Genomic DNA, 27,918 nt, shown 5'->3' with positions numbered 1-27,918 from the left:
TATTTTCAAATACTTCATTGATAATTGTCAATTAATATCTACATGGTGAAAATGGATTGATTGAGGTTTCACGCCGTTTTGGCAATATTTCAGCCATTTTTGTTTTGATTGTGAAAATTGAATTAGAAACACTTTACATGTATATAGCTACTATTTATAGTGTTTTGACGATTGAAGATGATTGTAAAAAAAATCCCTGTGCTTATCATTTTGCTGAAAAATATTTCTAAAAAACCTTATTCATTTTTCACATTTAAAAAATATTATTGGTTTTTGGATCTTGTAAAGCGCTGTTTTGAAAAATCTACAATGTATCAGTAAGGGTTTCGGCGCTTCTAAAAACTCTTCAATATTGTTTGGTGAAAAGGGCGATAATACAAACGATGCAAAGAGGTTATCTCAATATTTCATGTTATTTTTTCCAACTTCCATGAGTTTTGGAACATCACTGCTCTACGAAAGTGAAAATGGATTGTTAAAGATATATGAGTATTCTAAAGAAACCACAACTCATTTAAGACGCTCAAACTCAAACAGGTCTTGACTTTTCGACGACACAGCATTTCTTGTTTACAGTACTAACCAAAGTGGAATATTCACGATAGACAGTTAGACACTAGGCCTACCTCTTTATAAAACTTAGCATTTGTCCAAAGCATCGGTATTTACTGAAGAATCAACAAAATAACAAGCCAATGTGAAGGTCAGTCGAAAGCAGAGGTGCACAGCCATTCTCATGCAAAGAATACTGACTGCATAAAAGACAACTCATTACAGTGGGAACTGGTAAGAGATAAAAACAGAATTTTACAGAAAATGCTAATATAATAAGAGTTACATCTTAAATAGAGTACGAATTGATAGGCGGCATGTTTATTTACAAATCAATAAAATATCCATGGCATTTGCAATGTTTTAAAGCTCATATATTTTTCAAAAATAGAAAGGGTTGGGTTGTGTTACAATTGTTAGCAGCAGGTCTTACAATGAACCATGTCACAACCTACAACTTGCAGCATATTGAAATTTTTGTTCGGCCTACGTAATTATTTGATTTTCTTACATCCTACAACATATATTTCGTTTGCTTTTATCATACATCACTTTTTTCAGAACATTTTGAGAATTGTATTTTACCAGTGTACATGTACATCAGTCAGTCAGTAGTCAATAACATTGTTTAATGTCAATAAAGTTATGTTCAATTCAATTATATTTCCATCAATCCCATGATAACAATTGTTTATATTCTCACAGACTATTGTTTTTGACCACTAAGTTTACTCAATTGTATTTCATATTCAAAACAGTGAAGAAGAATTTCATTATCTATTCTATAAATTAGTATAACTGAGTACAATGAAAAATAAGAAACAGTCCTTTCAGTTTACTGAAAGGTCATCACAGAGATACAAGATAAAGTCCTTCACATTGTATCATTTTATATTTTTAAAACCATGTACATATGTACTACGTGTAGCATTTCACACATACAATAGTTTACGTCTGTCAGTGAGTTAGGATAGATGTAGATCATTGTGATCATTACATTCATTATGTGACATTATATTATTCGTAATCACTTTACACATTATAACAGAATTTGAATAGACTATATTTTTATGAATGATTTTACGAATGATTATCTATGATATCAACTGTAATTTCTGACCGGTAACTATTGTGAAAGTCGAGCTTTTGCTGAATAGAATGTGTTGTGTAACTAATGTATGTTTGACTCATTTGTGAATGTGATATGATAATGTGTAGTGATTGGTATATATCATTATCAAGGTTCTTTTTACTACAATACCCCGTGTACATGTAAAACGTCCCCATCAATTGTAGAAAGCTCCTCGATTGGAGAAACTTCCTACATTAGATTGTTCATTTGTTACAACTTAACCCTACTCCCCCGCAATTGGAGATCACACATGCATTATTATTTATGTTCCCAAACAAAGTTTGGGAACATATTGCTTTTGCTCTGTTCCTTATTATGTCTCCGAACACAAAGTGTCGGAGACATATTGTTTTTGCTCCGTTTCTTATTATTATGTCTCCGAACACAAAGTGTCGGAGACACATTGTTTTTGCTTCCGGTTGAAAAATTATAAATATAATTATAGTCAATAAATTTATGTGAAGTCAACAATTTTGAAGAATTAAAGAAAAAATCTAAAGTATCACTTGATTTTTAAAAGTCAAACCTACTAATTGTATCAGTAATATTAATTTTTTTTATTATAAATGTACTATTTGAAAAATTTTTTTATTTCCGAGCGTGTAATAAAAAAAAATTGGTCCTAGCAATGTGAAGTTCGGTCATTGTACAAAATTGACAGTTTTTTAAGACTTGTCTGCCCTTTGTACTATATTATCTTGTATGTCTGATACTGACTAATGTTACTTGTGGAAGACCATTGTCATTTGTAAGTATGAAATTCATTGAATGAAGTATGAATCTAATTTTAGTCCAGTAACATAAATAACCGTTTTGTAGATGTTTTTGAAGAAAAGGGCATTATTTAAACCCTTTAATGTGTGGTATGTTTGATTATGACTTATGCCATTTTAATTGGAAGGCTATTGTCAGTTGTAACTATGAAATTCATTTCATGATGTTTAACTCCAATTTTATTTAATAATATAAATGGGGGTCTCTCACCTCTGTCTGCGCGGGTTCGAATCCCACTCGCGCTGGTAAGTGTGAAAGTTTCCCAGTTTACTTTCGGAAGGTCGGTGGTCTCTACCCAGGTACAAATCTGGGTTCCTTCCACCAATAAAAACTGGGCGCCACCATATAACTGAAAAATTGTTGAGTGTGGCAGAAAACATCAAAACAAACAAACAATGTACATATAACATCTTTAATACTTTTTTTTCAACAGGCATTATCTAAACCCTAATATCTAATTTGATTTTTAAAAGCCAAGCTAAATAATATGATTTAATGGTGTTTAGTAGCTATTTTGACAAAAGTGTAAAACTAAATTATTTCCTAGCCTGCTCTTAGAAGGTTCCCACTTTACATTTGTGTACATATGTACTTTTTCTTCATTTCTGAGAAATTGGCAATATGCCAATTTTTAAGAGTTGTCTGCCCTTTGATATGTTGAATGTTTGGTTATGACTTATATCAATTTTGGAAAGCTATTGCCTGCTGTTGCTAAGTAATTTCATGATGTCTAACTTTAATTTAAAAATATAGATATACACTTAAGGTAGCTCACAACACTAAAGCTATATACATTGTATGTACTCTGAATGACACCACGTCACAAGATGACCCTTTAAATGTTTTGTGAAATTATTTGCATCGATCGATGTGATTGTCTATCATCGTAACTCAGTGGTTAAAGCATTGAACTGTTGAAATGCATATCCAGAGTTCAAATCTCGCAGAGTCTTTTGTTCATATGTGTTGAAAATATTTTTTGTCTATATTTTTATCCCCCCTTCAAAGAGGGGCATATTGGTTTGCACCTGTCGGCCGGTCGGTCGGTTGGTCTGTCGGTCGGTAGACCACATGTTGTCTGCTCAATATATTGAGAACCATTCACTTGATGATAATGATATTTCATATGTGGGTTGGTTATGAGTAGAAGAGGACCCATAATGTTTTCCAGGTCAAATGTCAAGGGTCAATCTACTCTGGACATACGAATATAATGTCCGCTCAATATCTTGAGAACTCTTTCCTTGAAAGACATCAAACTTGGCACACTGTTACATCCTAAAGAGTAGATGATCCCTATTGATTTTGAGGTCATATGGTCAAAAGTCAAACTGGGCATAGGAATATACTGACCATTCAATGTCTAGAGAACCCTTTGCTTGACAGACATCAAACTTGGTACATCAGTACATCTTCAGAAGATGGCCCCTATATTGATTTTGAGGTCATATGATCAAAGGTCAAATTGGACATTGGAATATACTCTCCGTTCATTATCTTGAGAACCCTTTGCTTGAAAAGCATCAAACTTGGTATACTGGTACATTTTCAGGAGAAGATGACCTCTATTGATTTTGAGGTCACATGGTCAAGGGTCAAAGTGGACATCCTTTGCTTGAAAGACATCAAACTTGGTACACCAGTAAATCTTCAGAAGATGACCTCTATTGATTTTGAAGTCACATGGTCAAAGGTCAAGGGTCAAACTGGGCATAGGATTGTACTGTCCGTTCAATATCTTGAGAACCCTTTGCTTGAAAGACATCAAACTTGGTACACTGGTACATTTTCAGGAAAAGATGACGCCTGTTGATTTTGTGGTCACATGGTCAAAGGTCAAACAGGACAAAGGAATATAATGTCTGCTCAATATCTTGAGAACCCTTTTCTTGACAGACATCAAACTTAGTACACTGGTATATCTGCAGAAAATGACTCTTATTGATTTGGAGGTAACATGGTCAAAGGTCAAGGGTCAAACTAGACATGTGAATATACTGTCTGCTCTTGACAGACATCAAACTTGGTACACTGATAGGTCTTCAGAAGATGACCCCTATTGATTTTGAGTTCACATGGTCAAAGGTCAAGGGTCACACTGGATATAGGAATATATTGTCCGTTCAATATCTTGAGAACCCTTTGCTTGACAGACATAAAACTTGGTACACTGGTACGTCTTCAGGCGAAAACGACCCTATTAATTTTGAGATCACATGGTCAAGGGTCAAACTGGACATAGGAATATACTGTCCGTTCAATGTCTAGAGAACCCTTTGTTTGACAGACATCAAACTTGGTACACTGGTACATCTTCAGGAGAAGATGATGCCTATTGATTTCTAGGTCATATATTTAAAGGTCAGGTGTCAACCTTGACATTGGAATATACTGTCCGCTCAATATGTTGAGAACCCTTTGCTTCACAGACATCAAACTTTAAATAGTACACTGGTTTATATTCAGGAGAAGATGAATCCTATTGACTTTGAGGTCACATGGTCAAGGGTCAAACTGGACATAGTAATATACTATCCATTGAATATTTTGATAACCCTTTTGCTTGACAAACATCAAACTTAGTACACTGGTACATCTTCAGGAGAAGATGATCCATATTGATTTTGAGGTCAAAAGTCAGTAGTTGAACTGGACATAGTAATATATCGTCTCCTATATTTTAAGAATTATTTGCTTGATTGACACCAAACTTGGTACACTGGTACAGCATAAGGAGTAAATGATCCCTATTGATTTTTAGGTCACATGGGCAATTCACTCTTGACATAGGAGATATTGTCTGCTCAATATTTTGAATTGATGATAATAATATCAAATAAATGATGTGTGTGTATAACCCTTTTCAATTTTGCACCATGGGGGGATATGTGTTTTACAAACATCTCTTGTTATATTTTTTGTCTTTTTTGACATAAACACTTATTGTATATTTTCATATCTTTCATAATTAAATCCATTCGTATTGATGTTAGAAACTATTCCTGGGTGTAGTGAGCCACTTTCACCTTTTTCAAGATTTAATTTTAATGATTGATTGATTGAATATTGTTTATCGTCCCTCTCGAGAATATTTCACCCATATGAAGACGTCACCACTTAAAACAGGCATCATCTAAACCTTAATATATCATATGATTTTTAAATGCCAAGCTCAATAACATTTTTAATAATGGTGTGTAGTAGTCTATTTTCACAGTAGTATGAAAATGAATTATTTCCTAACCTGCTCTTGGAAGATTTGACCCTTCCAATTTGTACTTTTCCTTCATTTCTGAAATATTGGCAATTTACCATTATTTAGGAGTTGTCTGCCCTTTGATGTGTTTCATGTTTGATTATGACTTATGCCGTTTTTGGAAGAGGAGTGCTTTTTGTAACTTTGAAATACTTTTGAATTATTATTTTTTCAATTTTTAGTGAAATAAATTTCTTTTGATTTTTACACTTTTTATGGATTTTTGCATATAATATTGATGAAAATATGCAAAGATGGCGCTGCGATTGGCGACCATGTTGAAAATAGCAATCTTTGGGGGACATTTTTCAATTACTATTGTGGATGTCAACCTATCCATCAAATTTCATCAAGATGTGGTAAGCCATGATTTGAACAGTATTGCATGATTTTTTGTTTGACAGGGTCTAAAAATTGTCGCACAGGACAAAAACTACCATTATAAAAACATTAACAATACTGACTAGAAATTATGAACAATGTTCATTTTGTCTTTGGTCAACTATTTTGCGTGATGGATGACAATTGCATTCGTAAAATCACTAAAGGCATAGGGTCTATCTTTTCTCTCATAAAATGACATCACGATATTTTGCAAAAACTCCAAAAAAGAAATGTGTAGTATTAATTATGAGTTATCTACAGATGCAGTGCTTTGAAATTGAAGTCATTTTGACGTTTTAGCCCTTTATAAAATGTTTGTCTGGAGGACAATATATTAAAATGGTACTCTTCTGATTGGTGGCTGCACACATGCATAAGAAATGCGAAGTCAACGGGGTACTAATTTAGGCAAATGAGAACAGGGAATTATTTTGTAATTACTATCGTATCCAATGTGTTTGTAAACATTTTGAGAAACTTTTTGTGATTTTATAGTTATGATCTTTAATTTCGCCATCTTTTTGGAACATGCAAAATTTTACCAATATCTTAGACCCTATGCCTTTCCTTTAACTAATTTTCAATACGGAGAGAGATCATTGATGTATGTTTTAAATAATTGTTTGAATCAATATTTTATTGTGTATAACATAATGAGTAGACAGCAGGCGGTGCCAATATAAGTCCTTTAAGGTACAAGGTAAAGTCCACATAATGATATACATGAGAAATTATAATATGTGTAGTCATTTAATTAACGTAAGGGATATTTGATTTGGAGCTCCAAATGACTTCATAATAATCAAGTTTTATTTACTGTATATGATATCAATAAATATAACAATTAATGGACGCAATTATTCAAACATTGTTCTTAAATTCATTTATATTAAAGATACCGTTCATTCAATACATGTGCGCAACAATTCAAACACACATTTAGAAAATCCTTCCTATATACATGTATTCAGTTGTGATTTCCCACGCTTGCGCGGTGTTTCATCTTGTATGAAATAAAATAAATCATTTACCGCACATGTATTAGAAATTCATTTTTTTTCTTATTTTTACGAAAGGCAGACAGCTCCTCAAGAAAGTCTCAAGTGCAAAATAAGATCAGCTTCTAATCATTTACCAGTCATGTTAATTTCATCTACTTTACTTTCATCATTATGAAAGTCGACGATAACGAACAGTGATCAATCTCTTAACTCCTATAAGCAATGCAACATAGAGAGTTTGGGACAGCACGTACCCCTGGATCTATCAATACAATTTAAAATGAAAATGCTTTGTGAAATTTACATATGCAACTAACATAACTGTGTAGTCAGGTATCATTAAGACAATGGTTACATCAAAAGAATTCCTACACCACAAGGTGATTAAAATTTTGTATCCTATCTCTATTGCTAATATACTTTCAGTATCAACATATCAACATGCCGTTTGAGGATTTAGTACACATTGACGACTGCTGTTTCTCGCCTTTTCCACCGCTACAGAAGGACGCCAGGAAACACTTAGAGGCTGTGAGAGACATGAAGACCAATGAGGACGATGTTCTCTTGATTACTTATCCAAAATGTGGTATGTTCTTGGTCTCCAGCTTCTGTTACGGGTATCCTGTTTATTTTTCTTATTTCTATGCCCCCCCCCCCCCCCACCCTTCAAAAAAGAGGGGCATATTGGTTTGCACCTGTCGGTCGGTCGGTAGACCATATGTTGTCCGCTCAATATCTTAGGAACCATTCACTTGATGATAATGATATTTCATATGTGGGTTGGTTATGAGTAGAAGAGGACCCCCATTGTTTTTAAGGTCAAACTACTCTGGACATAGGAATATAATGTTCGTTTAATATCTTGAGAACCCTTTGCTTGACAGACATCAAACTTGGCACACTGGTACATCCTAAGGAGTAGATGACCCCCTCTTGATTTTGAGGTCACGTGATCTAGGGTCAAACTGGACATTGGAATATACTGTCTGCTCAATATCTTGAGAACCCTTTTCTTGACAGACATCAAACTTGGTACACCGGTACGTCTTAAAGAGAAGATGACCCTAATGATTTTGAGGTCACATGTTTAAAGGTCAAGGGTCAACCTGGACATTGGAATAATTATACTGTCCGCTCAATATCTTGAGAACCCTTTGCTTGACAAACATCAAACTTACTACACTGGTGTATATTCAAGAGAAGATGACTCCTATTGATTTCGTGGTCAAAGGTCAAGGGTCAAACTGGACATAGTAATATACTGTCCATTCAATATCTTGATAACCCTTTTGCTTGACAGACATCAAAATTAGTTCACTGGTACATCTTCAGGAGAAGATGAACATCTTCAGGAGAAGATGAACATCTTCAGGAGAAGATGACCCATATTGAATTTGAGGTCAAAGGTCAATAGTTGAACTGGTCATAGTAATATATTGTCTCCTATATTTTAAGAACTATTTGCTTGATTGACACCAAACTTGGTACACTGGTACAGCATAAGGAGTAGAGGACCCCAATCGATTTTAGGTCACACAACCAATCCACTCTTGACATAGGAAGATATTGTCTGCTCAATATTTTGAATTGATGATATTACTATCAATTAAATGATGTATGTGTATAACCCTTTTCAATTTTTGCACCATGGGGGAATATGTGTTTTACAAACATCTCTTGTTTATTTTATAAATATGACTGTATATCCATATATAACCATTATTACAGGGACACATTGGGTTTGGGAGATCATTGCCATGCTTCTAAAAGAAGAAGCAGAGTACCACCCGTTAGTTAGAGAGCACGTATTCCTCGATGCTGTTGACCCATCTTCTCTGGACAGTCTACCATCTCCCAGGGTGTTCAATACACACATACCTTTCCGATGGTTACCACAGGAACACTTCCGCAAAGGACGCAAGGCTGTCAACGTCATCAGAAACCCTAAAGACGCAGCAGTTTCGCTTTACTGCCATTGGCATTCCTCCAACGAACTTGGGGTTGGATCCCTCTCTTGGTCAGAGTTTTTCGAGGAAGTGGTGGTTGGACAGTGTATGTTGATAAATTGACTTTCTAACTCATCTAAGCCAGAGGTTAAAGTGGGGTTTCTGATCAAATTGAGTTCGTCATCTCTCATTGTTTCACAGTTCCCAGAAGAAATTGGTTAATTTAACCAATGTTGGCACAGAATATCCTTTCATGAGGGGATTCAAGTTTGTTATGCTTCCTTTCTGGAGATTTTTTTTTTAAAAGTCTGTTCAATAACTAGTCTGTGAAAAAAATATTGCAGTAAAAATTCAATATATATCAGACCAATGTAATATTCTGAAAATGATTTTCTCAATAACACCCCAGGTCTACATAGTCAAGAAAAAGAAGACCACGACAGCAGTTTCTCAAGTTTATTTGCAAATCTTATGTAAAAACTTTATTCAAACTAAGAGTACGTGGTAGAGTTACGGCTTAAAATTTTGTATGAGAGAAAACCCTTAAATATATTCTTTTCATGAATTACACTCTTACAATTTTGCATATCAGTCGTTTAGATATATCAAAGTATAAGTATTAATGACTTATTTAGATGAATCTATCATACGAAGAACCACAAGAAAACAATTCATTTTTAAAAATTGAAATGTATTAGATTAAAATTATATCACACCTACATTGTAGAACTGGACTTTAAAGAGGTATGCTACACCAGAGAAATTTGATGTAGATGAAAAGTGGAGGATATGTACAACAATATTTTGAAGTTGAAAATTTTCAAATTTATTTTATTTTGTCAAAAAATACAGTTTTAGTAGAAAGTAATCTGAAAAAAATTTAAAACCCCTGGGGTACTCGAACATGCGACCTGCAGTTCATCAGTCGGTATTCTAACCTACTGAACTACTCGGCTATGTATTTATATGGAAAAAGAGAAGTCAAATATTGTTGATTTTTTTCATCCATGTTTTTAAAGGAAGTCAGCCATTATGACGATGTAGAGTGCTACCTTAAAGTGTATATGATGGTGGCCCAAATCAGCATTGTGGGTCATAGTTTTAAACTTTAAAGTTGTATGGTCCAATTTTCGACTAATTTTTTCCACTTTGTAAAAACACTGTTAAATCATCGCATGAACGTATTTATGAGGCTGTACGACATTTCATACATGATATCGCCCATTTTAGACAGAATTGTGATTTTAAAGCTGACATGAATTAATAAATACGTACACATTTCTCATCTTATCCGCCATATTTCTCTCAGGTAGCCTAATTTACTCTATCCGTGTATACCCCAAATGTGATTGTCACACCTGAGTGATTTTCTAGGTGGACTCGACCAGTGCACATCTCCGATAGTAATATAAAGGAAATAAGAAATAAATAAAATCATATTTTAAAACATGCATTGTTCAAAATTACAAAATATTTATTGTATACCAATGAAACACTCTGAAAGTTTTGATAATTTAGACAAAAATGCAAAAAAGAGAGCTTTTCTTGCATACTTGCAAGTGCATGCAATTATTTGCAGTTTCTTATGAAATAAATGCGGAGAAATCATTTGCCAATTACATGCTGATAGAATGGAATAAGCAAAGAGCATAAAATATAATATTTATATCAATTCTTGTAAAAGACGGGTGCATATCACATGCATAATATGTAATGCACATGGCATTCTCGCCAAAAAAAAAATGCTGAACAGGTATCGGAGATGTGCACTTACCGAAAATATTAAATTCTCTTTATTCTGATAAATCCACGAAACAAAATGATAAACTCCATTTGCATCTCGTTAGAACTTTACAACACGTTGTCGTTCCATTATACAGACTGCGACACACTTCACCCGTGTCAAACAGGAGGTCTTCAATCAGGGGAGATGTCAGTCTTCAGAGTCGACAATTTTCAGGAATTTAATCATGTACATATACACTGAGCATCTGGTTGGGTGTATTGCGTGCACAATTAAAAATTTATCGATGATCATATACAAATTTGGATATATAAATAAGGGAATAATGGGACGGAAATATACATCTGTGTGATAATACAGATATTATATTTGACTGTTTGGGTGGGGTTTTTTGTTGTTGTTTTTTGTTGTTGTTGTTGTTTTCCGCCACACTCAACATTTTTTTCCGGTTATCTGTTTATTGGTGGAAGAGAGAACCCATATACAATGTACCTGGGAAGAGACCACTGACCTTCCGAAAGTAAACTGGGAAACTTTCTCACATATCGGCGCGAGCGATACTGACTTTGTATGTTAGAATAACGGGAAAAAGTAAATTGTCAAAAAAGTTGGGAGAGCAGACCAACAAACCTGCCCACCCCAACCCACTGTATACGTGTCTGATACTACATTTACACAAGTCCCACCCCAACCCCCTGTATGCTTACCTGATACCACATTTACACAAGTTCAACCTCCCTGCCCACCCCAACCCACTGTATACGTGCCTGATACCACATTTACACAAGTTCAATTCGTGTTGAAAGAAAGGTGCATATATACATTTCATTAAATTCCAAAGGAGATCCAATTTATGTGTTCCCCTATTAATTATTTTGTATGCAAGATTCGTTCCCAAAAATTTAGAAACATGATTTCAGTCAGAGCAGAAATGAATTCATTTTGAAGTACATCTAGTTTGAATGCAAATGTTGGGTTCCTTCTTTTATTTCATCAAACTCATTAGAACCCCCTCCCACCAAACTACGCTGCTTTGTTTTTATTGATATCTAAATCGGTATATGAATCCGGATATAAATTATATGTCTTTTTCGTGATCATATAGTAATGTTTATACTCTTGTCTTTTGCAAATCCTACTTATGCATTATAGTATGTTGACATTGTATCATATCAAATAAAACCTCAACACGAATTTTACTGATTTTTGAATACTAACATCTTATCGAATATATTTGAATTTGAAATTCCGACGTACAGCAGTTTATCTATTTTCAGAATATATCCATTGGGCCAGATCTACGAAATTAAAATATTTATGAATAAATTACACTTAAACCTGAAAGTAATCATTATGGCATGTTACAGTAACGTTAAAACACACATATGCTATCGTCCTGCAATGCATGCGTGCGATTTTTCTGAATACATGAATTTATGTATTCGTGAATGAAGTTCCTACGCTTGAAAATATCTTGGGCTTCGTCCATTTTGTTTTGTGATTTTGGTTTACCATTCCTTACACTGTAAATGAAGAAAAACTTGGTAAAGGGTGCAATTCAACACCATACAATTAGAATACATGCATGTGTTGCAAAGCAAAATGTGATAACCAGGCATGTATCGTCATTTTTCAGGGGAGGGGGGGGGTGACATCGGGAAGAAAAAATGTGGAAAATTGGATTCTTCAAAATTTCTTACCATACAAAATAATACTAACAAAAAACGATGAACGAAAACAGCAATAAAACAAAACAGAAAAATCCAAACAAACCAAGGTGTTTTGTTCAAAGTCCTAATTCGGGGGTGAGGTTAGTGAGCCTTTACTTTGACTTCTTCAATAATTTCTCCCTGCACTTCATTTTCTTCAATCGTTGGGAGTGGGATGGGGTGGTTAGAGTCCTCTACTATGAGCGACTCATAATATCTTCATTTTCTTAATTGGTGTGGTGTGCGTCTTCTACTATTATATCAGAACTTTCAAGCTGGGGTCAAGTGGGGGTCACCCAATAAATCTTTTATTTACGTTACAAAATAACAAATGATAGATATTGTTACATGTAATAAAGGTGGGGAACATACCCTCTTGCCCCCTCCCCCTTGGTTCTATGTGCCTGATAACAACGCATAATATGATAAACTCAATTATTACATTTTGCATTAGTACAATTTGTGTCGAACTCAACGCAGAATGTAATAACGCAAAATGACATAGATATATAAGATTTATTGAGCGCCAAATTAACATAAACTGAAGTAATTGAAAATAACATTATTCAATGATATGTTTAAATTTTAATTATTGTGTGCTTTAAATGAATCAAATAAATATGTACTATCAATTAATGAGAGCAGTATTGAGTTACTGTTCTCTTTTATTGAATTAAAGATGTCATTTGTCTTAATACATGTAAGAGCGCGATTATTACAAGATCATCGTTTGAATTCTCTCTCTCTCTCCCATACCCTCGTTGTGTTGTATATGCAAATTATATATCCATGAACAATTTATCAACCTAAATGATTTCCTGATTTAAAAATCTGCAATACTCTGACCAGTAAATCATGCGTAAAAGGATTCATGCACAATACAGGGTAAATATTATAATCTGATACTTCCCCTGATTGAAGATAGATGATCGGCACGAACTAAGTGTGTCGCAGTCTGTACAATAGGCAATGTTGTTTACTGTGGAATGCAAATGGAGTTTATTGGTTTTTTCATGAATTATGCCAATAAAGGAAGTTTTACTACAACTTAAGAGTATTTTCGACAAGTGTACACGTACATCTGCGGTCCTTTACAGATATTACGAGTAGACCCAGGTAAATAGTCTTCCGCATTCGATACCTTTTCAAGGCGAGCATACATGTCATGTGCATACATTGTATATATATTTTCATTTTACTTGAAGTAAGTGTGAATTTTATAGATTTTATACCCTTTGCTTACCGGTATTCTATTTTATCAACAAATAATAGATGAAATATTTATCCACGTTATTTATATAGTTTTGACATATTTACTGCCAATGTACGTATATTCACGTAAAGAAAAAGCCATTCTAAATTTATCTATCCAAAGCTTTTATAATTATTTACTACTGTACGATATGTTTATTGTAATTTTGAGCACTGAATGGTGTTACAAAACATGATTTAATTTCTTCTCGTCGATGTCGTATAAATGTACTAGATACCTGTCGAACCTACAGACACAGGTAAATCAAAGACACTGATGTGAAGTGAAGCGTGGCAAAACTCGTCCCCTTATATACCATGCGAACCCTGATACATATGTAAAAGAGAAAGTCCAAAAACTGTCCATTCTGTGAGAGAAAGAACTGATCGAGGGCCGTAGTTCTTTCTCTCACAGAATGGACAGTTTGAGGCCTTTCTCCTACTTAAAACATGATTTTCTTTTTGTGGGGTGGAATCAAATAAACAAAATGTAGAAAACTTGTATTCAGAATGAGATGTTCCAGGTAGCATACATGCAATAGTAAGTTCATTGTTTACCGAATAGACAGTCACAGGTAAGTTCAGGGTACTCAGCATTTTGTTTAATGTCTATTGTGTTACGTAAGGGATACAAGACGAAGATGGTCTATTATGTCAGATACGGGACTGGCACGAGCCGCGTAGCGGCGAGTGATCAGTCCCGTATCTGACACAATTGACCATCGGAGTCTTGTATCTTCATTGTTCTATCTAAAAACAAATACATTTAAAGGCAAAAAACCCACGTACAAATATACATTGGTATAGACAGATATATTTACACCTTTCGTTTCTGATTTGTTTTTAATAATTTTGATATATTAGGAATTCATAAACTTTAATGGCACACAAGGTCAACTCTTGTCTTTAATTCACAAAAAACTGTTAGCTCATCATTTCAATTGTCATAATACGGTACTCCTCAAAACAGGGTTTTGTTCTTCATGGAAAGCGATTCGAATACTTCTATTGTCTGAAGACTGTACTCAACAAAACTGGTTTTCTTTTTTGGGTGAATGAGGCTACGTAAAGAGTGTTCGGAAAGAATCTTTTAGAAAAAACAAAACATTGGTTTCATACGTTCCTTTTTGGGAACCCTGATATGATACTGACACGTAGGCCTATAACTGGTATAAAAACAGAAGCCGCAGCTCTCTTTTAGCATTTAGTCCGGGTGCCTTGAAGAAATGGCTTCAGATGATTGAAAAGTACATGAGTTTGCGGTAAGATTATTCATTATTTCTACAGATTCTCCTAAATATATTAACAATTTTTTTGCACATTATTTCTTTTGCTTGTTTCATTTTTGTTGTATACAAATTTCTTTTTAATCATTTGTAGCCCCAGAAGTGGAAAATGCAATGCATTTTATCTTAGATCAAAAATCGCTCCTAAGGGGAATGTATGGTACGACGTCCCAGTCGGGGTACATCAACTGCAATAGATTGGGACCAAAATGTTAAAGAGACAGGATTACAAATCTCTCTTCGGGCTACTGCCGCTACACGCCTGTATGCTGCGGGTGTTGACGAGCAACTTATAGCGGAAAAAAGTGGTTACAGGTCATCTGTGATTCGCAACTACAAACGCACCTCTGAGGAGCAATTACAGAGTGCAAGTGATTTGATTCAGAAACCGTCCACAATGTCCCCGCCGGAGCCGAAGAAAGTGAAGCTCAATGAAAGTGTTTCCTATGGATCAGAAAAAGAAATAAACATCACTGCCGGGGATGTAACAGTGAATTTGCGATTTTAATGTGCATGTGTTTAAATGAATGATTGTGACATGGATTTATAACTGTGTTGCCTAAACGATTTCACATACGGTAAAAGCGGATTATACATGAAACACTCATTTCGTATAATTTACTGGCATATTTCACGCCTTGAATATTGTATTTGATTTATAATAAATATGTTTTCTCGCACAACGAAGAGTGGTCGTTGTTCCTGGTTTTTACTGTCAGTCCAGTATTTCTCATAATATTGGCCTGCTCTTAATAATACTGGAATATGTTCAGTACAGTATGAAAAATAAAGTACTGTCATGACAAAGAACTGACATCACAACAATGTTTTAAATTATGCTACACAACAAAAGCCTTTGTCTTTTGACAATATTGAGCGCTTTCTTAAACCGCTGAATCAAGATGAATTAGACGAGTTACTGAAGAAAGGACTACATGTATGCGAGAATACATAAGTGAAATCAAAATCAAATCTGGCAATGTTACCTTCGAGTTCAAGTTTTGAAGACACGTAAATTAAAAGTTGGATCTAATGTATTTGTTGTTTTGCCCCCTGGGTACATTCCAATCTTTACCTGGCTCTGTCCATTCTGTTTGCTGTAACTGTCCATTCTGACGGGAAAAAAAACCAACTGTCCATTCTTAAAAGAATGGACAGTTATTCAAAAAGAATGGACAGTTATTCAAAAAGAATGGACACTTACAGGTAGCTTAATGGACTGTTTATGGAGTTAGCACAACAATAACCTATAGAATGGACAATTCAAACAAAAGGTTTACGTCACAATCATGTTTTAAAACAATAGAACATCCAACTAATATGGCGGATAAGCAGAGAAATATGGCGGACACATAGAATTCTACTATATTTATTAAGGAGGTATGCTACACCTGAGAAATTTGATATGTATGGAAAAAAAGAAGATATGTACAACAATATTTGGAAATTGAAAACTTTTAAATTTAGTCAAAATATGCAGTTTTAGTTGAAAGCAAACTGAGAAAAAATTAAAACCCTTGCTGGACTCGAACGTGCTAATCTACTGAACTACATGTACTCAGCTTTGCGAATGGTTTTTTTTTTTTTTTTTTTTTTTTTTTTTTTTTTATATATATATATTTTTATATGGTTTTTAGATGAATAGAGAAATATTGCTGATATTTGTATTTCCATCCATGTTTTAAAAGGAAGTCCGCCATTATGATGATGTACAGTACCCTCTTAATTCATGTCAGCTTCAAGTCGGTGTTTACTTACAACCGTTACTCGGCCATTTCAAGTGTCCTGTGAGGATCGGGATTAGAATAGGTCCTCAGTACCCCTTGCTTGTCGTAGAAGGCGACTATATGGGGCGGTCCTTCGGATGAGACCGCAAAGACCGAGGCCCCGTGTCACAGCAGGTGTGGGACGATAAAGATCCCTTTCTGCTCAATGGCCATAAGCGCCGAGCACAGGCTTAAATTTTGCAGCCCTTCATCGGCAGTGATGACGTCTCAATATGAGTGAAATATTCTCGACAATAATCAATCAATCAATTAATCATCTCAAGTGACAGTTACGTGTACACTTCAGACTTTCAGATCATCGGTGATCTTATCTGTGTAAAGCTGTGTATTTTGTTACAATAGTTCCTTGCCTTGCCTTATATTGAAGGGACATAAAATTATCAAATACCTCTTAGTAATTTGTTGTACATGTTTTACACTCTTTCAGACTTCATATTGGACAGTTGCGTCTGAATTATATGCATCATGTTGGGATTCCCTTGACGAGCATGGGGTTATTTATAGACACCTCAACAGAAAATGTATAATTTATGCATACTAACTATATCTATGTTTTAGATAATCGTCTCCGAGCCACTGTTTTGTTTTACATGCAAATGTTTTTAAGGATATATTGAAGGGAAAGTTAATAACAGTAATCATCGCTCACCTTAGTCACCTTGGCTCATATTTAAATATTTTCCCTATATATTCACATGTAAACTTTCATCCCTATTGTGACCCCAACCTACTCCCAGGGGCCATGATTTTTTCAAACTTGAATCTGGACTATGTCAGGAAGCTTTCATGTGAATATAAATTTTTCTGGCCCAGTGATTTTTCAGAAGATTTTTAATGATTTTCCCTATAAATCTGTATGTAAAAACTGTTCCCCCTATTGTGGCCCCATCCTTTCCTTGAGGCAATGATTTTAACAAACTTCAATTTGCACTATATTAGAAATATTTCATGTAAATTTCAACTTTCTTGGCCTAGTAGCTTTTCTGGCTCAGTGGTTCTTGAGAAGAATATTTTAAAAGAGTTTTCCTATATATTTGTATGTAAAACTTTGATCCCCTATTGTGGTCCCATCATGCCCCTGGGGGCCTTGATTTGAACAAACTTTCATGTAAATCTCAGCTTTTCTGGCTCAGTAGTTCTTAAGAAGAAGATTTTTAAAGATTTTCCCTACATGTATATATTTGTATGCAAAACTTTTATCTCCCTTGTGGCCCCATCCTACCCCCTGGGTCCATGATTTGAACAAACTTGATCTGCACTATGTAAGAAAGCTGTCATGTAAATATGAGCTTTTCTGGCTCAGTGGTTGTTAAGAAGATTTTTAAAGATTATATTTTTCCTATATATTTGTATGTAAAACTTTGATCTTGTATTGGGGCCCCATCCGACCCCCGGATACAATGATTTTAATAAACTTGAATCTGCACTATGTCAGGAAGCTGTCATGTATTAATCTCAGCTTTTCTGGCTCAGTGGTTCTTGAGAAGAAGATTTTTAAAGATTGTCCCAAAATATTTGTATGTAAAAATTTGATCCCCTATTGTGGGCCCATCCATCCCGCGGTAGGGCATTATTATAACAAACTTGAATCTAGACGATGTCAGGACGCTTTTATATAAATTGCAGCTTTTCTCGCCCAATGGGTCTTGAGAAGATTTTGAATGACCCCCACCCTATTTTTGCGATTATCTCCCCTTTGAAAGGGACATGGTCCTGCACTTGAACAAACTTGAAAGCCCTTCACCCAAGGATGCTTTTGGCCAAGTTTGGTTGAAATTGGCCCAGTGGTTCTGGGGAAGAAGTCGAAAATGTTTAAAGTTGACAGACGGACATACGATGGACAACAGGCGATCAGAAAAGCTCAGTTGATCTTTCAGCTTAGGTGAGCTAAAAGCAAATTATAATCTGCTTCAATGTAACTCTGTTCAAAATCATACATAAACATCGGATCATACAGCTTGTCAGTTTTAAATTTTTACCAGTAAATTTTTTTTATGTTTAATAGACAAAAATCTTTTTGGGGGATACTTCGACTTCCAAAAAGAACTTTACCGGGCTGCACAGTCTGATCCAGAGTTTTCACTTCATACAATGTACTATGAAACTTTGAAAAAGGTAAGATCAGGCCTGGAGGTTATAAAACTTTTTTGAGCACGTTCTCATACTCAAACTCGAACTCCGTGCTCAAAATCGTACTCATACTCAAAAGTCAAGGTTATAAAACTTATACAACATTATTCTCATACTCAAATGGAGTACATAATCAAGATTTCTCGAGTCTGCTTTGGAGCTTGCTCAGAGTTGTACTCAAAACAAACATGGCGGCGCATAGACGGATTTATCGCCGCCTGCTTCTACAAAATGAACAGCAAAGACGCCCCAGGCTATTCAGAGACCGTTCCAATCCACTGGAAGTGTTTGAGGAGGACGAAATATTTAATCGTTATAGGTTTCGCCCTCAGACGATCTACTATCTACTTAGTCTACTTCCAAATCTGAGACATCCTACGAAACGCAACAACCCCCTCCCGCCCCTTCTTCAGCTACTCGTGTGTCTGCGCTACCTCGCGACGGGTGCAATTCACTTGTTAATCGGGGATTCCCTAAACATTTCCCGCAGCACCGCTGGTACATGTATAAGAGACATTTCTGCCCATGTTTCAAATCTAAGACGAAGGTTCATTCGGTTTCCTACAGTCAACGATGCTGCAAGAACAAAGCGTGCCTTCTCTACCATTGCAGGTAGGTACACAATGTTTATCTTCCGGTCGTCACTAAGGAAATATGTTTGCGCAAGCCCGGTGTGTACTTTCTTTTTGTAGTAAACAATAAGAAGTCATAGGAGGGTTGTTTTTTGTGGGTATTTTTGTAAGATTCTGTTTGATGATGTAACAGCTGTAAAAATGTATACATATCGTGCTCTATTTACAAAATTGGAGAAATAATAACAAGGGATATTATGCAAGTTTCGGACGATGTTAGATCCGCTTAGATGCGGGCGGATCTAACACCTAATTTTTCACGAAAGTGCACACTGAAATGAGATCTCTATATTACAGAAACATAATTAGAAATGCATTTTAACAGAGAATTGAATTGAACATTATTTGGATGATAAAATAAACTTGTGTTACATTTGCTACTTATATTGTTTTTTGTTTTAGAAATATAGTTTTACTATACATAATCATAATGTTTACTATACCTGTTTTGTTTGTTCAATAACATCCACAAAGTATAGGAATCTTTTATATATATATACATATACAATATTTATATGTTTAAATTATTTTTTCTTCTTTTTTTTTTAAATCTTGCTATTTATTGACTAAATTAAAATTCTGATACCTGTGATTCAATGTTTCTATTCCAGGCTTTCCTAACATACTAGGATGCATAGATGGGACACATATAAGAATAAAAAAACCCAAGCAGAATGAAGTTGACTATGTGAATCGTAAAGGATATCACTCTTTAAATGTTCAGGTAAAAATGCACGTGCCATTCAATTCCTGAGAAAGGGGTAGGGGTTCCAGATTTCAAATAATTGATTTTTAAAATTGCATAATAAGAGATTTTTATGTAATTACTAAATTGAAATGAAACAAAATGCAGAAATTTAAAGTACACTACATGTTTTTATTCTTTAATTGTTACATTTATTACATATAAATTTAATTTTAAAAATATGTTATTGATATTCAAACTGAATATTGAGTTATTTCAAGCAATGTATTTTATTGTATAATGTGTATTCAATATACAAAAGGACCAGAAACAAGTTCTCACAACTTAGCTGAGTCCCTTCCCTGATGTTGGTATCTAGTACAATTGTCATATATTTCCACATTAGATGGTATAATTGGCAAGTGGTATACGAATAAGAGTATCAAAATCTTAATCAAATCTTGAGTAAATTTATTGTGGTGAGGCACCAATACACATGGCTCATTTTAAAATTTATTCAGGTCAAACATTTTCTATAATTATGTATTGTGAAATGAAAATATATATAGGAATGGAATTTTAACAACCTGTGGCAATGTAGTTAGTAGTGATGCAAATTCTTCCATTTATGATGTAATAGATGTGCTGTGATGAAACCTTCAAAGTAACCAGTTGTGTGGCTAGCTGGCCAGGATCTGTGCATGACAGCCGCATCTTTAGACAATCAGCGCTGTGTGCACAGTTTGAGAATGGTATGTTTTGTATGTAATAAATCACCCTGACCTTCATTTCTGAATATACCTAGCCCGATTGTCTATGCATCTTGTGTTAAATTTTCAACTTGCACCTTTAGAAGCACTATTCCAATTTTAATATAAAAGAAATGGACACAAAATATTAATTCTTTAGGAGTTTGAATATATTATAGCAAAGGAATTTGCAAGCAAAAATTATACCAATACTAAAATTGAAGAATTGTTATGTAATCGTCCTTGTGTAATTCACAAAATTTCGTATTGCAGGACAACATGATGGATTGCTATTGGGTGATTCTGGCTACCCCTGCCGGCGATTTCTTATGACACCATTTCTGAATCCATCAACCCCAGCAGAAACTGCTTTCAATGATGCACTCTGCCGAACAAGGGTTCTAATAGAACAGACTTTTTGGTGTCCTAAAGAAAAGGTTTCAGGCTCTTCACCATGAAATTTTGACAGAGCCTCCACAGGCAGCCGTTTTTGTAGTAGCGTGTGTGGTCCTCCATAACATTGGTATGGAGAGAGGTGATATCCTACAAAACGACGATGGAAACTTGCGGCCTTTGGATGGTGATGGTATGATGGGTCAAATCCATGGTAGGAATGATGGTATTGCCATGAGACAACACATTGTTACCAATTTTTCGAGGTGACGTAAGTCAGCCTCGTATGTCAGACCCCAGCTTCAATGGCGCCCTGTTTTAATCACTACCATTTGCGAAATCACTTTGATTTTTAATATAAGAAATTTGTTGTCACATATGCTAATGCAACGTAAAAGCTGTCAGAATTCACTTTGAGATTGATATAGGATCCATATGTTTACCCTCTACGATAAGCGAGTTAAATAAGAATTTATGAAATCGCAATTTTTATCCCTTCGATATGAAACAAAGTCCACACATCAAAAGGAATCGCGAATTAGTGTTTAGGTTTGTAAACAAGATCAAAATTATTTGTCGTTTGCCAACATTTTATTCCACGATCTTAGAAAAACAGAATTGGACTGTAGGAAACGATTTGCATTGCTTCTGTATTCATTCGCATTTTCACATATAGACGGGGAAAACATGATCTATTTTTCTCTAGGAATTCTGGGTAAACAGCTGTCTCCTCTTATGTCTGAAAATTATGTTAATTAGCCGATTTATCGCCTATCAAAAAATAGTTCACATTGATACTATGTTCCATTTTTATTAAACTGTTATATATAAATTCTGTTTTATGTCAGATTGAAGAAGTCTTCCTTGTATGTGATCTGTTGTATTTATCAAGCAGAAAGTGTGTGTAATTAGAATTTTAATATTAAACTCTGCACTATTTCTCTGTATCCATACGCGCCACGCTATCCTGTTCATCAACAAGGAGAAAACGTCTTGCCTGAGAGAACTGATATATTCTTGCCAACGCATTAACTCAAGGTAATTATCTGAAACCCAATGTGTTAATTTCGTACAATTTTACCAAAATATTTCTTTAGGACGCATTTTTTGAGATTTTAATACTAAATCTGGGTGTAAACATGTAATCTTCGATCGAAAGGGCCGAGCGCCATTTCCCGCGCTCTTTCATGGTCAAGTCAGATAACTGTAAACATTGATTAAGAAATATAAATGAACATGTTTTTGTGAATATATTTGTTATTCAAGAAAAGAACTCCATTGGAAGTAATATATTGGAAATCAAGTTTACATTTCTTTGTCACGAAATATAATTTATCTCAAGAGTTGAATGAATTATCTCACGAGTTGACACTTGTTTTCAAGAGTTGATATTTCAAGAGTGGAAATTTTCTTGGACTGGTTTAACTTTGACTCAAGAAGTGAATGAGTTATTTCAAGAGTTGACAGTTGTTGTCGTCATCAGATATGAAGGGTAGCAAAAAAAGAAAAAATCATGATTTTGATAGTCATCAAAGGGAGAGCCCAAAATCTGTCAAAAAAAGAAAAAGTCACAATGTAAGAAAAGATCCCATAATTTTGAAATGCGTGTCTGCCAACTTTCATCAAGGGTCAGAAACTTTCTCAGAATATAGCAGAGGTAAACAATGTGTAGCAAATTCACTTGTGTGCATTGCATTTAATGCAGTTAACCAAAAATTGTTTGGAGATTGGGATGCGAATGATATTCATTTTGTTCTCGAAAAAGGTGATGTTTTATACAAGCATGCAAGACAGGCCTGTCCACATGAACATCTTAACCCAGAGGACTTGCCCAAAAATGTTTGCATTCAAAATCAGTTGCTTCATGTGTCTGCTTTACCAGTTTATGCAGGGGAAATACAATCCACTTTTAAAGATAACGGCCCTTTCCTCTCTCTTGCTACAGCACTGAATTTATGCTTTGCAAATACCAAAGATGGAAGTATATTTATATGCAATGGCAGTTCTGTTGCTGTATTCTGCTCAGGCAATCTGTTCCATGTTTTCGATCCACATGCACGTGATGCAAACGCAAATGTTAAGGCAGACGGTTGCTCTGTTTTGTTGACAGTCAGTGGTTTTTCAAATTTACAAGCTCTTTTGAGAAAGCTCTTTGGGCGTGAAGAGGGTGCAGCTTTTGAATTGTATGTAGTTTCAATGGCAAATGTAGAAATGATGCCTCTTTTCCAAAGACATGTCCAAAGACAAGCTGAAGTCACTGCCAAACGTCACCTCGTTTCAGTACCTTCAGTACTTTGATTTTTAAAAGTTACTGTCAGCCCTAAGGAAGTTTGTATTTATGAATGTCAGTTCATTTGGAGGCTTCAAATCAATTTATGTTATATCTTGTTTCAAAATTTCAAACATCATTGACATTTCAATATATAAACATGTATGACATGTGTATAGGAGGCCCCGATATAGTACTTTATGTTTACATGTAAAACAATCTTACCTTAAAAGTCTGAAGATTTCCAATACCGGTTCTTGAGTACAGCATCAATTCCCGACTCAGTGGAGAACGAACTCAAAGAGTTTTATAATCTCGGTTTTGAGAACGGTACTCAACGGAGCATATACTCGGAGCACGGAGTACGAGTTTGAGTATGAGTACGGTAAAAGTTTTATAACCTCCAGGCCAGGCCTCAAGACCATAAACTGAGATCGAGTTAAGTCTAAATTTTGATTACTTATATCGTAAGATTTTGTTTAGCACAGATGTTTAGAAAAACTGCAGGTATATATAAAAAAAAAAATTAACACGCAAAAGTATACTGAAAATTATATTTGTTAATGAAAGCTATTTCAAATGTTAGCTGGATTTGAAATTTCGACTTAATTGAAAGCCTGTTTTCAGTTTATGGTCTTGGGGCCAGTTCAGTGTCTGAACCAGCTCCGCAATAAGTCTTCTGACGGTACTGACAGTAAACAATACATCTTGCTGTAATTGTGGTACGTTATATAAACTGGTACCCTGCTGACCTCGCTTCGCTCGTGTACAAAAGGTAATTTTCGACAGCCAGGATTTTGGGCTGTATCGTTATCTCACGCGTTTGTCGAGAGTTCATTTCAAAACAACAACGACGCTAGCGATGACGTCACAGTCGACTACACTACGTTACGAATATATACATGTACATGTACTATGAAGCACGAGCTTCGAGAAAGCTATAAGGGCTACCCAATCGAATTAAAATCAGACTTCTTAGATCCGCGCATTATACGCTGCGTAAGAGTATACAGCGTGGATCTATAAGTCTGAATTTAATTAGAGTGCGACGCAATCAATCGGAATCTCTCCAGTGCGACATGAAAATCAATTGACCAATGAAATCGGCTCATTTGGGCTAATCAAAGTAGCGCTGATCCGTTGTTTATGTGTAGCACCAATCAGCGAGGAACCAGTTTATGTTCCGTGGGGATCCGGGTTAGAATAGGTCCTCAGTACCCCTTGCTTGTCGTAAGAAGCGACAAAATGGGGGTGGTCCTTCGGATGCAACCGCAAAAATCCTGGGTTCTGTGTCACAGCAGGTGTGGCATGATAAAGATCCCTGCTCAATGGCTATAAGCGCGGAGCATAGGCCTAATATTTGCTGCTCTTCACTGGCAGTGGTGACGTCTCCATATGAGTGAAAAATTATCGAGAGGGACGTTAAACAATACGCAAGCGATCAATCATACAATACTTTAGTTATATTTCAGGATCCAGTCTCGGAAATACTCAGTCTAGCAGGATATCTGGGAGTCACGTGTTCCAGGGAACTAGCAGCCGATATAGCTGACAAATGCAGTTTCCACAAGCTGAAACATGCGTCCGATAATTTGAAGGACCATGGGGAAATAGCTAAACTAATGAAAAATATGGATCGAAAACTTCCTAATTTTTACCGAAAAGGTGATATAATTTCATGGTTGTTTTTTTTTTTGGGGGGGGGGTACTCTTTATTTATGTGCATCTGTTGAGATCGTACTACCTCAAATATGGGTGTTGCTAAAACGTGGAACGGAAGACGTAACGTAAACTAATTTATGCAATGCTATGAGGAGGTCAGCATTTTGTAAAGTTAGAAGGCTTATTATGAGCAAGGGAAGCAGAATTATAGAGAGAACAGGAAGTCATACTCAGAATACACGGTTTCATATTAATATCTCATACTAATGCATATGTATTTCAAAACGGTGGATTTTGTGGATGAATGTACCAACAGGCGCTTGTTTAATATTTTTGCATAGTAAGTTATAATAAAAATATTAAACAAGGCCCAGTGGGTACCATCCTTTTTCCCAGCTTTGTCACACCCCCCCCCCCCCCCCCAATTGAGACAGTGTGTTGTTTCGCAAAAGAGGGGAAAATATAAAGTAAATATACTAAAAGACTTGAATAATGATTTAACCCTTTCAAATTTTATTACTTTAATCTGGCTGCTCCCTTAAGAGAAGGTTTTATAAACCTATCTAAAGAATAAAAGGACCCCCCCCCCCCCCCCGAAAACAACATTGTAAAAGATAACATAATTTTTTCGACGATTATCCCCAAACATAGCCTTTTTAAATCGAACGTGCTATTAATCAAACTACATGTATATAAGATAACTGAATTTGAATTTGACTTTAGTTCTACACCCTGTATACTATAATTCATATATCACTAAACACCGGATCGAACTAGTTTGCAACAAACACATATTCATTGTCGGAGATGAAACCAATGTCAATTTCAAAAGAAATATATGAAAAAAGATTTGATGAATGTAAATTTTGCATAAAAATGCAAAGTTCATAAATTATCCAACTGTTAGTGTTATATTTATTGCAACATTTTTATGCCCCCGATATCGAAGATCGGGGGGGGGGGGGCATATTGTTTTTGTCTTTTCTGTAATTCTGTCTGAAACTTTAGTCTCGCTAATAACTTTTGAACAGTACGGGCTAGAGCTTTGATATTTCACATGAGTATTCCTTGTGACAAGACGTTTCCGTTGGTACTAAACCTTTTGACCTTGACATTTGACCTACATTTAAAAAATTGACATTGGTCATAACTTCTAAATGGTAAATATTAGAGCTATCAAAATCTTGAAAACAGTTATTTCTTTCCTTTGCCTTGAAACATGGATTAAAACGTTATGGCGTGGGTTTATTAATTTCTAGTTTCTTAATAGAATACATGTCTATTTTTCAAGGTAAAGTCGGCGACTGGAAGAACTGGTACACTGTCTCACAGAATGAGCGACACGATGCCAGGATAAAAGAAGAAATGAAAGACATTGATTTTGATCTGCAGCTCATTTATGAAAACCTCTAATAGATTTAACAAAGCTAACGTTTACATGTTGGAAACGGAAGACGTCAATACTATAAAGTAACTGAGGACAGCAGCAATAAATTGAGAAGTATGCAAGACTACTACTAGTACCCGAGGCCCACGCAGAAAATATATAATCGAGGTTAAACCGGATACTATGGGGAAACGTCAGTTTGCGCATGCACAAGTTTACGTTTGATAGTAACCTGGGTCAATCGGAATATCGCTCAGCCTTTTCTGCCAAGTTGGGGAAAACTTGAAAGAAAAAGGCCGAGCGATGTTATTATGGCAACAGAACTTGACATCGCGATCTTTATTTTAATATAGGTACAACCTAACAGTGTAGCACGTGACCATACACATGAGGAGAAAGGTCAGCTTGCGCATGTACAAGTATCTCAAGTTTATCCTATACAGCAATGTAAGAGGATTGAAATATGTTCTGTATTGTTTGTGAAAAAAACGTTTTTAGTGTTCTTGATAAAAACAAAAGATAAAAGAAAGGTGAAGACAACAAACAGAATCAATCTCATAATGCCTATAAGAAATTCAAAATAGAAAGCGGGCAACCACAAAATTTATAGTAATTTTGCTATTCTGCATATTTTAAAGCTCGCAAAAAAGCAGAAAGACTATTCAATGCAAGGTGAAGATAACGAACAGTGATCAATCTCATAACTCCTATAAGTGATACAAAATAGATAGTTGGGCAAACACGGACCCCTGGACACACCAGAGGTGGGATCAGGTGCCTAGGAGGAGTAAGCATCCCCTGTTGACCGGTCACACCCGCCGTGAACCCCATATCCTGATCAGGTAAACGGAGTTATCCCCAGTCAAAATCAGTGTGCCATGAACGGCTTAACAATCGGTATGAAACACGTCAGACAGCATTTGACCCAATGCGAGTTTGTATTGACGAACTAGATCGTTATAACGACCATAGAATTTGCGAAATGCTGCCTTCAATCGAGACTGTTGAAATCCCTGTACCATCAACTTGTTTGTCAGTAGCTTACCTCGATTTAAAAACTGACTATACCCAGAACAAGCTCTTGCATATCAAATCAGTTGAGATATATAAACACCATATGCAGGTGATAATGGAATATTGCTACATAAATGTGGGAAGTTGACGATAGAGAAGCTGAAATCATCCC

At 35.4% G+C, this 27,918-nt stretch overlaps 1 protein-coding gene and 1 pseudogene across 3 annotated transcripts in view; both read left to right on the top strand.

Moving 5' to 3' along the window:
* LOC125647695 (sulfotransferase 1C2-like) overlaps window positions 1–26,856 on the top strand; it is a 27,884-nt gene extending 1,028 nt beyond the window's left edge. For 2 of the 3 annotated variants that reach the window (XM_048874471.2, XM_048874473.2), the window contains exons 2-6: window positions 7,526–7,688; window positions 8,831–9,154; window positions 18,831–18,940; window positions 25,156–25,348; window positions 26,637–26,856. In XM_048874471.2, coding sequence (XP_048730428.2) covers window positions 7,541–7,688; window positions 8,831–9,154; window positions 18,831–18,940; window positions 25,156–25,348; window positions 26,637–26,758 — 897 coding nt within the window. In that variant the 5' untranslated portion in view covers window positions 7,526–7,540 and the 3' untranslated portion in view covers window positions 26,759–26,856. Of the gene's footprint in view, window positions 1–698; window positions 787–7,525; window positions 7,689–8,830; window positions 9,155–18,830; window positions 18,941–25,155; window positions 25,349–26,636 lie in introns of those variants that run through there. The other variant, XM_048874472.2, reaches the window with a different exon arrangement.
* On the top strand, window positions 18,956–23,130 carry LOC130047472 (putative nuclease HARBI1; annotated as a pseudogene).
* Window positions 26,857–27,918: the final 1,062 nt, after the last annotated feature.

This window comes from Ostrea edulis, chromosome 6 (genome assembly GCF_947568905.1).
Source record: "Ostrea edulis chromosome 6, xbOstEdul1.1, whole genome shotgun sequence".
NCBI lineage: Eukaryota > Metazoa > Mollusca > Bivalvia > Ostreida > Ostreidae > Ostrea > Ostrea edulis.
Note: the sequence above shows the minus strand (reverse complement) of the source record. Positions and strands in the feature narration are given on the sequence as shown.